This window comes from Pseudorca crassidens, chromosome 9, assembly GCF_039906515.1.
Source record: "Pseudorca crassidens isolate mPseCra1 chromosome 9, mPseCra1.hap1, whole genome shotgun sequence".
Lineage (NCBI taxonomy): Eukaryota > Metazoa > Chordata > Mammalia > Artiodactyla > Delphinidae > Pseudorca > Pseudorca crassidens.
The window spans coordinates 48,726,059-48,741,587 of record NC_090304.1 but is presented as its reverse complement, the minus strand read 5'-3'; the positions used below and the strand labels follow the sequence as shown (position 1 = coordinate 48,741,587).

At 45.8% G+C, this 15,529-nt stretch overlaps 1 protein-coding gene across 1 annotated transcript; it reads right to left on the bottom strand.

Annotated features, from left to right (window-relative positions):
- Positions 1–7,638: 7,638 nt before the first annotated feature.
- Positions 7,639–9,644, bottom strand: CAVIN3 (caveolae associated protein 3). Its single transcript, XM_067750100.1, has 2 exons — positions 9,107–9,644; positions 7,639–8,539 (listed from the first exon to the last, which is right to left on the bottom strand). Exons 1-2 carry the CDS (start codon positions 9,488–9,490, stop codon positions 8,135–8,137), a joined length of 789 nt encoding a protein of 262 aa, XP_067606201.1. The 5' UTR covers positions 9,491–9,644; the 3' UTR covers positions 7,639–8,134.
- Between the last annotated feature and the right edge of the window lie 5,885 nt (positions 9,645–15,529).

Sequence of the window (15,529 nt, the reverse complement as noted above, 5' to 3'; positions counted from 1 at the left end):
ACTTGACATTCCTAACTGTTTTTTGGAAATTTATGAAATATAACATTCAGGTAGAAATATGTGTGTATGTGTGTGTACATATATATATGTATACATATATATAATATATGTGTGTATATATATATATATACATGTGTGTATGTGTGTGTGTTCATCCATATGTAGATGGATATATATGTGTGTATAGACATCAATAGAGAGTTCTCCAAAGGTCTCCCTAGAAACTGGAATTCAACTAAGGTAAATATTAAAATGTTTTAAAATGTTTGTGTGTGTGTGTGTGTGTGTGAAAAAAGTAAGCAGGATCAAGTTATGACTCTAAGGAAAAGTTGTCTATACTTTAACCCCCCAAAATTGTAAAAGGTGGGGAATTTAAGGTAAAACTCCATTAATAAGGGTTTGTCTGTTTTATCTATGAGTTACTATTCTCTGTTAGTTGCATGAGAATGCCATCTGAGGAGCTAAATGCTCTGGCTCCATGATCCTTAGTGTTTCCCTGGATGAGGTTATATTTTTCTTTAATTTTCAGAGATATTTGTATTACATTCAGATGATTTGAACACCCTGTTTGGATCTATACTCTATAAAATCAATTTTAAGTTTCTTAAACCATCACACGAGAGGGAAATGGTGCATATTTGTTACATGATGCCCCATACTTGCACTGTGTATTTTTCTCCTCATCTTATCCTTTTGGAAAAAATCCTAAAGTAGGAAAGAGAAACATAAATGCAAACTCTGTGCATCTTTGATGAAACTAGGAAACATCTGAAAGCCCAAACCACAAATAGGAAGTGCTGCCGATAGCAGTGAGGATCAAAGCAAGGATGGTCACAACTGCAAGTCACAAAGACACACGCACAGAGTTGGCAGAACACACAGTGAGTGGGCACGTCCAGAAGTGCAGAAGAAACATAATTTAGTTTGTAGTAATGAGAACAGAGTCCATGGGCTGCAGGCCTGAGCTTCCTTGAAATGATTTTGATGCTTATACAAGTAGAACTTGCAGAGCTGACCAAGAAATCAAACAGACCACCATCCTGCAGCAAGTAATTTCAGGGAGAAGGAAAACTCTGCGTTGTTAATTGCTAAAGAAAAGAGAAAAAGTCACACTGAAAACTCTGTGTCATAAGGAGAATTCCTGCTAGCCTGGACCATTGCCCTGCCTCATTTACCATACAGTGAATCTCCTCCAAATACAGTCCAGAAGAAATCATCTCTTTCAATGATAAGCAATAGTTTTAAAAATTGTACTGAACTTAGTGAATGGATAAAGAAGATGTGGCACATATATACAATGGAATATTACTCAGCCATAAGAAGGAACAAAATTGAGTTATTTGTAGAGACATGGATGGACCTAGAGACTGTCACACAGAGTGAAGTCAGAAAGAGAAAAACAAATACCATATATTAATACATATATATGGAATCTAGAAAAATGGTACTGATGAACCTAGTGGCAGTGCAGGAATAGAGACGCAGACGTAGAGAACAGACTTGTGGACACGGGGGGGGAAGGGGAGGCCTGGACGAATTGAGAGAGTAGCATTGACAGATATACACTACTATGTGTAAAATAGATAGCTAGTGGGGAGCTGCTGTATAGCACAAGGAGATTGACTGTGCTCCTGTGATGGGGAGGGTGGGAGGGAGGCTCAAGAGGGAGGGGATATGGGGATATATGTATACGTATAGCTGATTCACTTTGTTGTACAGCAGAAACTAACACAACATTGTAAAGCAATTATACTCCAATAAAGATGTAAAAAAAAAAATTGAACAGAACTTAAATAAAGTTACCCTAAAAAAAAGGAGGAAAGAAACTAGAAAATTAAATGGCAGATGGCAAGCTCCTCCCTCCATTAAAAATTTTTTTTTCTTCCAGTTTTGTTGAGACATAATTAACATATAGCACTGTATACGTTTAGCATAATGATTTGACTTGCATACATCATGAGATGATTATCACAGTAAGTTTAGTGAACATCCATTGTCTCATAGAGATGCAAAGTTAAAGAAATAGAAAAAAAATTTTTTTCTTTGTGATGAGACCTCTTAAGATTTACTCTTAACAACTTTCAACTATAACACACAGCAGTGTCAATTATATTGATCACGTTGTACACTACATCCCTAGTATTATTTAACTTATAACTGGAAGTTTGTACCTTTTGACCACCTTCATCCAATTCCCGTGCCCCACACCCCCCGGCCTCTGGTAACCACATTTTTAATTACATTTTACAACTGTGTTGTGTAATTAATATATTAACATCATATATTAAAACGTTTCTTTTACCTAAAAGTTCTTTTTTTTTCTTCTGATTTTAAAAAAACTAAAGCATTGTCATGGGCCCAGAAAGGATTGTGGGCCCCAGGTACTGTCTCTACTAAGCCTTAGTCTGCCTGGGAGGAGGCAACAGCGCTCCGACGAAAGACAACAAACAAGGTTCAGCTGTGCGCCAGCTCCTCGAGGGCAGGTTCTTGTTCGTTCTTGTGTCCCTAGCACCTCAATGGAATAAATTTGCTTATTCTCCAAATATTCAGTACCTACTCTGTGACAGGTCCTGCACTAAGTGCTGAGGATACAAGGATAAGATGCTGCCCTCGCCCTTCATGTTGGTTTCACCGCCAATGAGACTGTATCTATTAGGAATCTTTCAGCTACAGGGGAAAATCAAATACATCAAAAAACCTAAAACTAGGGTTAAACAAAAAGCATATTTATTAGTTCACATAAATGAAAACGTCCATGGTAAACCTCGTTTCGGGACTGACTGAATTTAGGGATCAAGTGACCATAACAAAACAACAGTGAAAGTTAAGCTCTCATATGCCTGGCACAATTCTGAGCCTTTTACATGTACCCACCCATTTAACTCACAACAAACCTGCATGGTAGGTAGTATGATTAGCTCCATTTTGCCCAGGAGAAAAGTGCAGTATTCAACTTCTCTCCGGTTCTCTGTTCTGCCTTCCAGACTGGAGGGTTTCTTCTCAAATCCTCCTAGTGGACCCAAATTTATTAGTTATTTATGAGAGAAAATTTCACAAGAATCACTAAGAAAGAATATGCAGGACTTGGCGACTCATTGGATGCAGGGATTTCAGTGGGTGGTGAAATTCAGGTCTTTGACTGTAACACTTTCTAAGGTGATTGTAACACTTTCTAAGGTGATTAACGGAGGAGAATCATGACTTTTGAGAAAAGAGGAGCAGTTTTAGATGTGTTCAATTTAGTGTGTCAATCAGACACTTAGATGACTAGTTTTTATTATGTATCAGGTCATTCCAAAAAGTCACTTGAGAAACTTACATAATAAGAAATAATACAACAGGATAGAAAAAAAAATAAAAGAGGAAATCAGGTTAGAGGGAACGACTCCTCTGTAATTACTGCCACCCTACTGGATAAAAGGTCCCATTCCTGGGGCTCTTATAGGACCTTATATTTCTCTCATTATAACACCTATTTAAAACTTTATTACAATTCCCAGCTTAATATAAGTTCCAGTTTAATATAAGTTCCATGAGAGCAGCAGTCCTGTCTGTGTAATACACCGTCCATCCCCATCACCTAGCACAAGGAATATCAAGTGAATGAATGAATACATGAAAAACTTTATTTAATCCTCCTAACAGACAGACCTGAAAAAAGAGAATTCCCATTCACCAGCAATAAAGTTCAGCTGTGAAGAAGATGCTTTTTCCATGTACTTTGCCACCTCTCTATTTAACATGGATACAAATGAACTAAAACAATTCACCAAAGAAAGGCCAAGATTGGAAGGAACATATCACAAGGAATGACTGAATAAAAGCAGCGATGTTTAGCCTAAGGAAGAGATAGTGGGAGAAATCCTACATAAGTCAGTCCTGTGTGCCCTGCTGGAGCTGGACTCCAAGGACACGCACATCGTAAAAATAAAGGAATTTTGGTGTACAGATGTTGCAGAAGTGAGGCCAACTGCCACATATGGGAAACCATAAAGACATATTGTGATCTTACAAAGTTTCCTATCAGTTAAAGTTGTCCAAAAATAGAGTTGCCTAAGAGGCAGTGAGTTCCTTGTCACTGGACTTTTTCAAATGTAAGCCAGCTAAGGATAGGCTGTAAAATGGTAAAGGATGTTTAAGTGTTGGAAATGCAGGTGGATTCAATGGCTTTCTAGTTCTCTTCAATGCGGAAGTTATATGATTCAACTCTCAGTAAAGGGAAGGCAAAAGGATCTCCAGTACTTAACAGAGGAAGACACTTCCTACCAGGAATGTAGTCTTACCCATGCAGGAGGAATATCACAGCAGAAAAAAAGCAGGCAGGTTGGATAACCCTGCCCATTATCTTCATCCTGTTTTCACTATTCCATTTTTTTTTTTTTTTTTTTTTCTGCTTTGGTTCTTCATTGCTGTGCGCGGCTTTCTCTAGTTGCAGTGAGCGGGGGTTACTCTTCGTTGTGGTGCACGGCCTTCTCACTGCGGTGGCTTCTCTTGTTGCAGATCACGGGCTCTAGGCCCACGGGCTTCAGTAGTTGTGGCACGTGGGCTCAGTAGTTGTGGCTCGTGGGCTCTAGAGCGCAGACTCAGTAGTTGTGGTGCACAGGCTTCGTAGTTGTTGCGCACGGGCTTAGTTGCTCCATGGCATGTGGGATCTTCCCGGACCAGGGCTCAAACCCATGTCCCCTGCATTGGCAGGCAGACTCTTAACCACTGAGCCACCAAGGAAGCCCTATTCTGTTTCTTTACACTTTAAGATCTTACTTCAGTTTCCCATGGAGACTTTCTCGCAGGATGGAAAATGTTCTGACTAGCTAGCTAGATTATTCTAGTTCACTTACCAGTTAGACTTCTCGGGGAAATTAATGAATTCAGCACTCAAGTTAATCAGTGTTTTCTGAATAGCTCATTGCTGATTAATCCCTTTCAGCCTAATCATGCTGGAACACGTAATAAATTTGCATTTCTGACCTTAAAAACTGAGAACGAGTCTCTGAATTTTGGTAATCCACCAGTGTGTCTCCCCCCTGGTTAAAGCAGCCACCTAAATGCCACATATGCTGGATGACAAGTTGGATCTCTGTGTCAGTGTCCCCATTCCCTTTAGTTTATAGTAATAGTAATAATAATGATAGCAGCGACAATGAAGAATGCAATGTCACGAAGAGAGCTATTAAAAAATGAAGTCGCTTTTGTTTTAACTTGATTTTTATTATTTGCTGCGGTAGAAGCATCAGGAAGGAATAAAAAGTAACACCCCCATCAAAGTTAGCCGAGCCTTTGGATTCCTAGGGGTCAGGGTCCAGGATCTCTGAGCCTTCGTGTGCTTCCCAATGATCTATCAAGCTATTTTATGTGAGAAACATGCATTTGAGCTCTCAGTTTTGTGCGGGGGGTTGAAAGGGGGAAATTGGATTTCCAAGGATTTGAAATGCAACAAGGATTTATTCTTCTTTGGGGATAGAGAACTGAGCCTGTTCAGACCAGCCCCTCAGTGATGGCAAAACCTTGAAATGAGTGGTTGCTGGGAAGCTGAATGGTCTGTGCACTAAGGTTTGGAAGCCTGGAGGAGGAGCCCTGAATTTCTCCAGAGGAAATGGAGCAACTGCAGAGCCACCCTCCATGGAAAGACCTCTGGTTCAGGGCACAGAGCTTGACAGGCCGACCTCTGGGTTGTAGGATGAGGCACCGACCAGGACACTGGTACCCCAACAGTGACATCGTGTGGCTATAAGGAGCAATAGCAGCAGAGATATACAGTCTGAGAGACACTGAGACGGTGTGAACCCCCTGGTATAACTGCACAATCTAAGGAAGTGGAAGAGCCCTAAAGTGACTGGAAACAGACTTCCTACCAACTGTAGCAGGTAGGGGCTTGGCCTCTTCTAATTGAGTCTATAGAAATTTATTTAAAACGTCACTGTTGAACTCTGGTCCCACTTTAAGTCTCCAACGTCCTCATTTAAAGCACTCATCCTCCCCAGTAATTATCTGTATCCTTAGTGTTTTCTTTTCTTCAGAGCCCATAACCAGAAGGCCCTTCTAGTTCATACATTTACTTGTTTTTATCTGGCTTATAAGTTTACTTCTTTATTGCCTGTCTTCCCCTTACTAGAATTTAAGTCCACGGAGGCTGGGATCTTGTCATTCTTGTGTGTCACTGTATTCCCAGCTCTTAAAATAGTGCCTGGCAGACCCTCGGAATTCAGGAAATATTTGTCAAATGAGTGGACGAATGGATTATATACCTGAAACAAACTATGTTCCACGTACTGTGCTAGGCACTTAACATCATTTAATCCTCGTATCAGCCCAGTAGGGGCTATCACCATCCCTTTGAATAGCTGAGGGAACTACGAACCCAAATCATTAACCACTGAGCTCTACTGCCCCTCACCATTCCTGTTTCCCATCCCTCTAGTTACCTTTTCCAAGAACATCCCCTCCCTTTCCTCCTTCAGGTTAGGTTGTGTCCCTTTCCCCTTTCCTCTCAAAATAACCTAGGTATAACTATCACTGCACTTACATCAGTCATTATGTTTGTATCTCCCTACACTCTGAGGTCCTTGAGTGCCTCAGAAGGGATTGTCCTCTTGGTGTTCACGAGAGATACTATAGGGCCTGGAACACAATAGGTACTCAAAGTATTTTTATACAACAATGACTGCATGAACGGGTGGATGACCACACTCCTATCCCGAGCCAACCCCCTCCCACTTCTCCTTTTTTCTGTGATGCTCGCGAGGGCCTACTGTGCACCAGGCATGGGAAATACAGAAATGAATAAGACAGTCTCTACTGCAAAGGAGCCACAGTCTGGTGGAGCTGGGGTGGTGGCGGGAGAGTAATGGCAAACAATCACCATTAGTGCAGTTAGCGCTGAAGCGTGCAGGTGGTGCTAGGAAGAGAAGCATCTGGCCCTAAAACAGGGGTACCTTGCTGCCTTTTGTAGGACAGTAGAGATGAGAGTGGGAGCACACGGCTCATCGTGATTCAGTAGTAGAATGAGGGGAAGTGGCAAGAGGTGAGGCTACAAAAACGGGCAGGTACCAGCTCATGAAGGGCCTTGAAGGTAACATTCAAGAACTTGGACTTTATTCTGAAGGTGATGGGGAACTATTGAAGGGTCTGGATCAGGAAGGTGATGTGATCAGATTGGCAGTTCAAATAACGGTCAGATGAAAGACGAAGCCTAAAATAGAGCAGCAGCAATGGGTATTAAGAAAAGAGAAGAGATCAGAGTTATCAGCAGGATAACTGTTTCCATGTGGTAGGGGAAGGAGAGAAAGGAGGAGCCAGTGAAGACTCCCAGGTTTCTGGATGGATGATGGTGCCATTCGCTGGTAAAGAAAACACAGGAGGAGGAGCAGTTTTGAATGATACATAGTAAGTGCTCAATAAATAGCTGTTGAATTGAACTTAATTAAAAGGTAGAAGACACACTGCTTCTTTTGGATGCATTTGGAGTTTGGATTCCTTTTCAAATACAGCTCAAGACAGTGGTCTAGGGGGTATGTGGCCCATTGGATAGCCTCAGCAGTGGGAGTTAATGGAAGAATACTCAGAATGAGAAGAGGGCTGAGAACAGAATCTCAGAAAACCCAACTTTTAAGAGGTGGTAGAGGAAGAAGAGACTAAGGGGAAAACCACAAGTTGACATTTATTGAGCACCTACAGCAAGGGACCGTACTAGATGTTGGGAAAAAATTATGATTGTATATCCCGAGGAGGAAAGTGCCGAAGGAGCAAGTAGCCAGAAGGATGTGTCTATGTGCCACTGGGGGAGAGCCCAGGATTCAGTGCAAACTGGAGAAATCACACAATGATCTGTTGGAAATGGAAGCCACACTCCAGGTGCCAACGTCTGTCTTATTCCTTGCGTCGCCTTTCCCCCACCCCTTCACATGGAGTCCGGATTAGGTGCCATGACTTTTATTGAGGGTGAGTGTAAGCAGGTGTGAGCGGCTGCTCTTTTAAAGGACACAGGGTGCTGGGCTTAAGAAGCCAGGAAGGGAGGGCCAGTGCTGGGCTGTGGATGCAGGAGTCACTCCTTATTTGGGCGGGAACGCTGCATTCTCAGAGGAAGATTTATTTCGGGGCTAGGCATCGGCGCGGGGGAGGCGGGCAGCACCAGCCATTAGGCCGCACTCTCTATTTGGAGCACAGCCGCTGCTGCTTCGGCAGCCCTAGGTCTCCCGGGATCTTCCTCGGTATCCTGCGGAGGTTCTGGTTCCTGCTTAGACTCCGACTCAGGCTGGGCTTCCGGCTGGCCCTCAGTGCTCCGGCCAGGCCCAAGGCGAGGAGGCTTAACAGGCGTGGGGGATGGCGCTGCAGGCCCTTTCCGGCCCGAAAAGGCCCTTCGCAAGCTATGCACCAACCCGGCGCGCCGCAGCCGCAGCGCCCTGGACTCCACGGGCTCCTCCTCGTCTGAGCTCTCCCCACCTTCGCCCTCTGGCTGCTGTGGGCCAGGTTCGGCCTGGTCCGCCGGGCCTAAGGGCTCCGGCGCCTTCTGGAAGGCCTTGGCCGGGATTTCAGCCTCCTCCTGCAAGTGATGGACACAGCACTGGCCCTGGCAGCCCCCTATCCCGCACCAGCCTGAGCCTCCCTCCTCAATGACACCAGGGGAACCCACCCCACCCTTAGCCTCCGCAGCCCGGATGGGAAAGAAAAGGCAGGCGTGGGAGGGGGTGCGTGGGTTGGAGGGAGGTGGGGAGAGCTAGGGCAGGGGAACTGCAGAAGTTTGTGGAACCCGGTTAGGGACAGAGACAGGATGGTAGCCGCAGGGGCAAGAACAGGAGGAGGGGGCGAACTGTCTCGGGATGCACTTCCGCCACCGTTCTTTTCATCTGGGGATGGGCTGGGACTTGGATCAACTGCTGTGGACGTGGCCTGGGCGTGGCCTGGGCGAGCTTTGATTGGCTGGGTTCAGGGGTGTGAGGGAAGGCTGGGGCTCGGTGGTGGGAAGCGCGCGAGGGCCTGGAAGTGGTTTCCACGAGACCGGAGGAGGGTAGGGTCAGGAATGTGGGTGTGGTAGGCGGATGGGAGGGGGAGCCCCCAGGTGGTGGCCCGCGGGAAAGGCCCCGATCAGGGGACGCCTGAGGTCACTGACCTTGAAGAGCAGAACGTGGAGCTTCCCGCGCGCCACCAGCAGCCCGTGGTTGGCCTCCAGCCGCTGCACCTGGGCGGCTCGGCGCACCGCGCGCTCCTGGGCGGCATCGGCGTGCGAGCCCACGCGCTCAGCCTTGGCCAGCAGCTGCGCCAGCGCGTTGCTCGTGGTGTCGTGGCTGCGACTCAGCGCGCCCAGGCGGCTCTGGATGCGACGCACGGAGCCCGCCAGGCCGCCCTGCCTCTGAGCCAGGCCCCCCTGCCGCTCGCGCAGCGCCTCCAGCATGGTGGCCAGCTTCTCCAGCAGGGTCACCACCGTGACGGCGTGCACCGGACCCCTAGCCGGCGCTCCGGGAACAGGCCCCGGCTCCAGCGCGCTCTCCCCCATGCTCCCTGACTGCCCTGCCTGGCTCTCCCTGAAGCCGCCGGCTGCGCTCTGGGCTGGGGCCGCCTTCCCCGGCTCCTCCCCAGCTCCGGCCGTGACTCAGGCAGGCGGAGTTGGCCTTCCCGGGCGGCGGGAGGGAAAGCGGGAGGCGGGATGTTGGTGGTGGGGTCCTTCGGAAGCGCTCCCCCTTTCCGCCGCCCCGCCCCGGAGACCCGCGGGGAAGCAGGTTGGCCCGGGATCCGCCCCACCCCGCCTGGCAAACTCTCTGGCTCTGAGTGTGAGTTCCCTCCCCCACTCCAATTCCCTAGTGTGCCTCTTTCTGGAAAGTACTCTCCCCACTGCAGAGGGCGAGCCATGGAAAATTTTGCTGTTTGCATCGAGTGGGCAGAGAAACTATGTTAGCAAAGCAAAGGGGTAACCAAAGGGCCTCCGCAGCCTCCTGCCCTGGCCTCCCACGCTTCAAAGTGTTGCGTTTGCGCCCCACGCTGGGCGCGGTAGACTGGGAGGTTCTTGGATATTCCGCTACCAACCTAAGACTGTTTAAGCCTGAGGCCTCGCTTTGGGACCCAGCAGGCCCCGCAGTGTGGACAGAGGAGGGGCGGAGGGAGTGAGGAGGCATCCTCTGGTATTTCCCTAATAGTCTTCACCAGGGTTTGGCCACAGGCCTCATTTCCTGCTTCTCTAGTTCCTACTGTTGTGTAGCATTACCCTGCTTTCTTTCTTCTAGTTCTTTCCCTCTCTTTCTTTAAGCCCATCAGAGCCTAGGTCCTGCACCCCAAGCTTGGAGGGCAGGCAGGACACCTCTTCCTGTGAGACCTTTAAAAGTGTTAGAGTAGGTTCTGGTATGTCTTTGTTCTTCTGGAGGCTAGTTGTGGCTCCCACCTGATGTTTTTTAAATTTTCTTTGGAAATAGGTGAGAATATCTGCTGAGAGTGAAGAAGATTTAAAATGGCTGCCTGGAGGGGGAGAGAGTGAACATAGAGGATCCAGTTAATGATGTGGGTAATGGATTCATTATGTCATCAGTTTGGAAAACCCCACGCCTTGTCTCTAGCAGTACTTGGTAAACTGATGGTAGGCACAGAAATTCAAGCAATGCATTGATCATGATGAAGTCTCTCCTTCTGCTTCTCCTCACCCAATCTCTGAGGGCCACTTGATGACTGTGGAAGAAACTGTCATTCAGGGGATAGTTACGTGGGTCTGAAAAGACCTGAGGTCCGATTTACACAGAAGTACAGCAGAGGATGAGCAGTTATTGCCAGAAATCTGGTGATGCTAAGTTAATGACCAAATTCTACAAATACAAGTTCATGTAGCCTGACCCCCTCAGCCCCTTGGGGGCCTAATGGGAATCACCATCTCCTCCAGTGGATCTATATTTGCTCAGGGAGACCCATCAGGATGTGCCAGTTAAAATACTTTCAAACTAAGGGAACAGAGAACCCAATTTAAAAGTTCTTAAACACAGGAAATCCAATTCAAACATAATTGAAAAAGACCATGGTAGAGTGATGCTTAAGTGTGGGTCAGTCACAGCTCTCTCAACTATGCCCTCTACAGGTGTCAGCTTCATTTCCAGACGGGGAACAGGGTGGTTACAGCAGTTCCAGGCCGCACATCTCTGTACAAGATCAAGAGAAAAGAGGGGACCATCTTAAAATTTAGAACATTTATTTCCCAGAGGCCCCCAAGAAGTTTTCCAGTTGCCTTCCACTGAATTAAATGGCCACGCCGGAACCAAGTTCTATGGCTCTGCATTGGTGGGCTTAAGCATAAGTTCCTTAACCCATCACTGACAAGAGAGCTGATAATTACCTTTTGACAAAGTAGGCCCACTTCTACAGCAGGGTAGGATCACCTTGCCTAGGTGCACATGGGTGGTTTGGGCGGAAGAGTGGTTATCTATGTATAACATCTGAGTACTGCTAAGGTTAGATAGTCAATCAAAAATATCTGCTACAGGAAGCCTATGAAAGAATCACTAGCCTTGAGGATTGGTACTAAAGAAGCCCAAAGCATTTGGAAACAAGAACTATATGGATAGATATTTTTGAAAGGCCTGCTGAATTCCTCTCTGCATGTGCAGAACAAGGATGACCTTAAAATTTAGCAACAAAGCCACTGATGATTCCACTGATCCTCCCAAAACTTCAACTATAAAAGCCATAGAAACTAGCAGATATTGGAAAATAGAAGCCCATGAGCTGCATAAAAATAAGTTGGGGCAACCTAGAAGAATGCCCTGAGTCAAAAAAACCCAGATTGATGGAAATTATAGTAGTATGACCTTGATCACAAAGTATCCAAGAAAAAGCCATATTACAGTTTCCAATAAGGATGGAAAGAAGAAAAGAGAGCAAAGATGCAGAATGATACCCTCTAAGGCAGTGCAACCTGATCTTTTAAAGGTTTTATTTTCTCCATCAGGGATGTGACTGGGACCCACCCCCTCAAACTCCTCAGTATGGGTTTGAAAAATGGAAACCAATTGGTGCGGGTTTATCGTGTCACCCCAAAAATATATGTTCAGATCCTAACCTTTGATACCTGTGACTATGTTCTTATTTGGAAATAGGATCTTTGCAGATGTAGTCAAGTTAGATGAGATCATGCTAGAGTAGGGTGGGCCCTTAATCCTATATGACTGGTGACCTTACAAGAAGAAAAGAATCACACAGGGAGAACACCATGTGACAATGGAGACAGAGAGTGGAATCACGCTGCCACAAGCACAGGAAAGCCTGAAGTGTCCAGGAGCTGAAAGAGGTAAGGAAGGCTCCTCCCCTAGAAGCTTTGGAGGGAGCGTGGCCCTACCAAATTCTTTAAAAACTTGAAACAAAGGTATTGCCCGCCCTGTTTCTCAAGGCTTCTTTTCCTACATTGGCCTGTCCCCTTCCCAGAACATACATACTATGAGGAAGAGTTGTCTTTATTTTCAAAGAAATCACTACAGCTTTCATGAGGGCTGGACCTGCCTGGAATATATCTGCCTAACAAAGATGGACTCAGCGGTGGCCCCCTGCCTCTGCCTGTATCTGCTCTGGTTACTTTAAGTGAGAGGAAGCCCAAGGAAACCTCTGAAAGAGATCAGGTTACAGTGCCTTAGATGATATCATTCAGCATCCTTGTTTTCTTTCTTTCCTCAGTGGTCAGGTGCCCCACTGTATGATGTTGCAAAGATGCCCTGAAACGAAAGTGACAGAGGTGCTGCAGTTCTTAACATCATACCTGAGGGGAAGAGGATGTTCAGTCAGGTCCGGGGACCAGCCATGAGGGATGCAGCAGATGGGGGCCTCCTGGAGTAGTAGTACTTTAGCCCATGACAGGTAGTGAAATGTGTGTGATATCTCCCACTGCAACAAAGAACATCAACTAATGGGAGTGTTTGGGCTTTAGTGTCCAAATTTGCTCCACTTTGGAATCCTTATACACTCCACATCTTGGGTTATCCAAAAGGCCACATACTTTGAATAGGGTTCAGAGGTGCCTCAGTGATTGACCCTGGCCAAGTTACAAGTCAGCTCCTAGCCCTTGGGCCGTATAAGAAAGATGAGACTTGAGGTCTGTGTGTGATTTCTGCCTCTCCCACCAAGATGATTTGTGGAGAGGGGGAGAGATGGCAGGACCTAAAAGGAAAAATGTAACATAAACATTTAGGCAATGCTTCCGGCATCTGAGAATTATACTGCTTTTGAAAGATAATTGCTGGCTTACTAGTAGATGCTAGTGGAGAGATTCACCAGAGGTTGCTGGATTGTTTTGTTCATTGTCTCACATAGCAATGCAGCCTAACAGTCTTTGATTATGCAATGGAAAAAAATCTAAAAAAGGATCAGAAATGGCTGTGTGAGTTAATTGTACAAGAAACACCCTTGACCCTGAGCCTAACTTTCAGCTGCCAGACAAACAGGGACATCTTCCAAGGACTTAAGCTTTGAATTAAAAGTAATAACATGCATAGTAGTTTGTATCTGATAAGCAACAAGTAATTACTGTATAGCACAGGGAATTATACTCAATATCTTATAATAACCTATAATGGAAAATAATCTGAAAAAAAATATATATAACTGAATTGCTTTGCTGTACACCTGAAACTAACACAATGTTGTAAATCAACTATACTTCAATTAAAAAATAAAGTAACAACGTGCAGCACAAGCAGAACCACCCATTCAACAGGTTAGGAGCCTCAGTGGACAGGCGCTACCTTCCACCCTTTGTCACAGACATCCTGCCTACGGAAGGGGTAAGGCCATGCCACACAATGAGGGAGCTCTGTGCCTCTGGCAGTGAAAAGAGCTATAAGTTTCGAGCAACAGGAAGTGAGAATCGATTCGAACTCCAGAAATCAAAATAACCAAATGGATGGGAGATCCTGGAATTGTACATTATGGCCAAGAGGTTTGGGGATGGCTTTTATGACAAGAATCAGGCATATTATTCCCTCAAACCACTACTTTTTGTATCTCATATTTTAGAAGGTTGAGTCGTGTCCCCAGAAAGGTATGTCCAAGTCCTAACCCCAGTACCTATGAATATGACCTTATTTAGAAATAGGGTCTTTGCAGATGTAATTAAGGATATTGAAATGAGATCATCCTAGGTTTGGGGTGGGTCCTAAATCCAGTGACTAGAGCCCTTATAAGAAGAGGAGAAAACAGAGACACAGAAAAGAAGGCCATGTGAAGAGCGAGACAGAAATTGGAGGGCAACCTCAAACCTAGCAGCCACCAGAAAGTAGGAGAGAGGCATGGAATGGGTTCTCCCTCAGAACCTCCTGAGGGTGCATGACCCTAGCAACATTGATTTTGTACTTTTGCCCTCCAGAACTGTGAGGGAGTATATTTCTGTTGTTTTAAGCCACTAAATTTGTGGTAATTTGTTACAGCAGCCCTAGGAAATTATTACACACATGAACACCCACCAGAAGGATTAGGGACACGAAAAAGCAGTTTTAACAACCAAGTAAATCAGTCAATACGCCATGAATGGAATCAGAGCATCCTGCACCTGAGATGAGGCTGAGTAGCCCAGAACTGTGGAATATGTCATTGCTGCTGGAGCCAGTTGTCAGGGTGTGGGAGTTGAGCTCCTCCTGCAAAAATGTCCTGGGACATTCAAAAGGCAAAAAGTCTGGAAGTGACTGAATAGACTCTATTGAATCCCTTTCTGTAATCTGAGGAATTCAGTGGGCCCTGACACGGGGAGGCCTGGCCTGGATTTGAGCTTGCATTCCTTGGCAAATCACTCAGAAGCCACCATCACAGCCCCCGCAGGCCTCTATCTTGAGCTAATAGGGCATTCCTCTGACCCCAGAACTTATTTTACCACCCACATAATAAAGGACAGGGCAGATCATTAGGGACTGGTGTGCCCTCCCTCTTAGAGGCAGGCTCGTGGAGTGAGAGGTAGAATGAGCCATTGAAGACGGGTTTGACTGAGATGCCACGGGCAGCAAATCCGGACTGGTGGTGACTTACAGAAAATTGTATACGGCTGGAGTCCTGCCGCTATTTTCCTCTTCGTACAAGCATTCCCCTGTGTCTCTGGGGCTGGGTCCAAGGAAGGAGAAGTCATCAGGAGCCACCCAGTATCTACCACAGCTAGGAAATAATTTGACTCATAAAATTTAGCATTGCATTAGTTGAATGGTGTTTACTTATGAGATTTTGTTTGAAGAATAACTATCATTTGTATGGTGTCGAAAGGAGAGATAGTTAGGAATTCCCTGGCAGTCCAGGGGCCCGGGGTTCAATCCCTGGTCGGGGAATTAAGATCCCACAAACCACAGAAAACAACAAAAAAGAGAGATGATAGTTGCTAATCAATTCAACTACGGAAGTGGAAGAAGCGAGCCTACCCTGGGCAAAGAATAGCATTGGTTCATCCATCTGGTTCCACTTGAAGGCAAATGGCATGGTTTAGGAATGTTGCACAACACAAAGTACCCTACTGAATTTTTTTTATCTTATTTGGGTTCAGTGGATCTTAGAAGCAGAAGAGAAGGCTCTCAGAACCAGACCATATGTATAATAA

Excerpts from the sequence above, each read along its gene's own strand:
- CAVIN3 (XM_067750100.1), bottom strand. The coding sequence starts at position 9,490 with ATGGGGGAGAGCGCGCTGGAGCCGGGGCCTGTTCCCGGAGCGCCGGCT. Across the intron at positions 8,540-9,106 it reads TCCACGTTCTGCTCTTCAAG|GAGGAGGCTGAAATCCCGGC; the intron begins GTCAGTGACCTC and ends CATCACTTGCAG.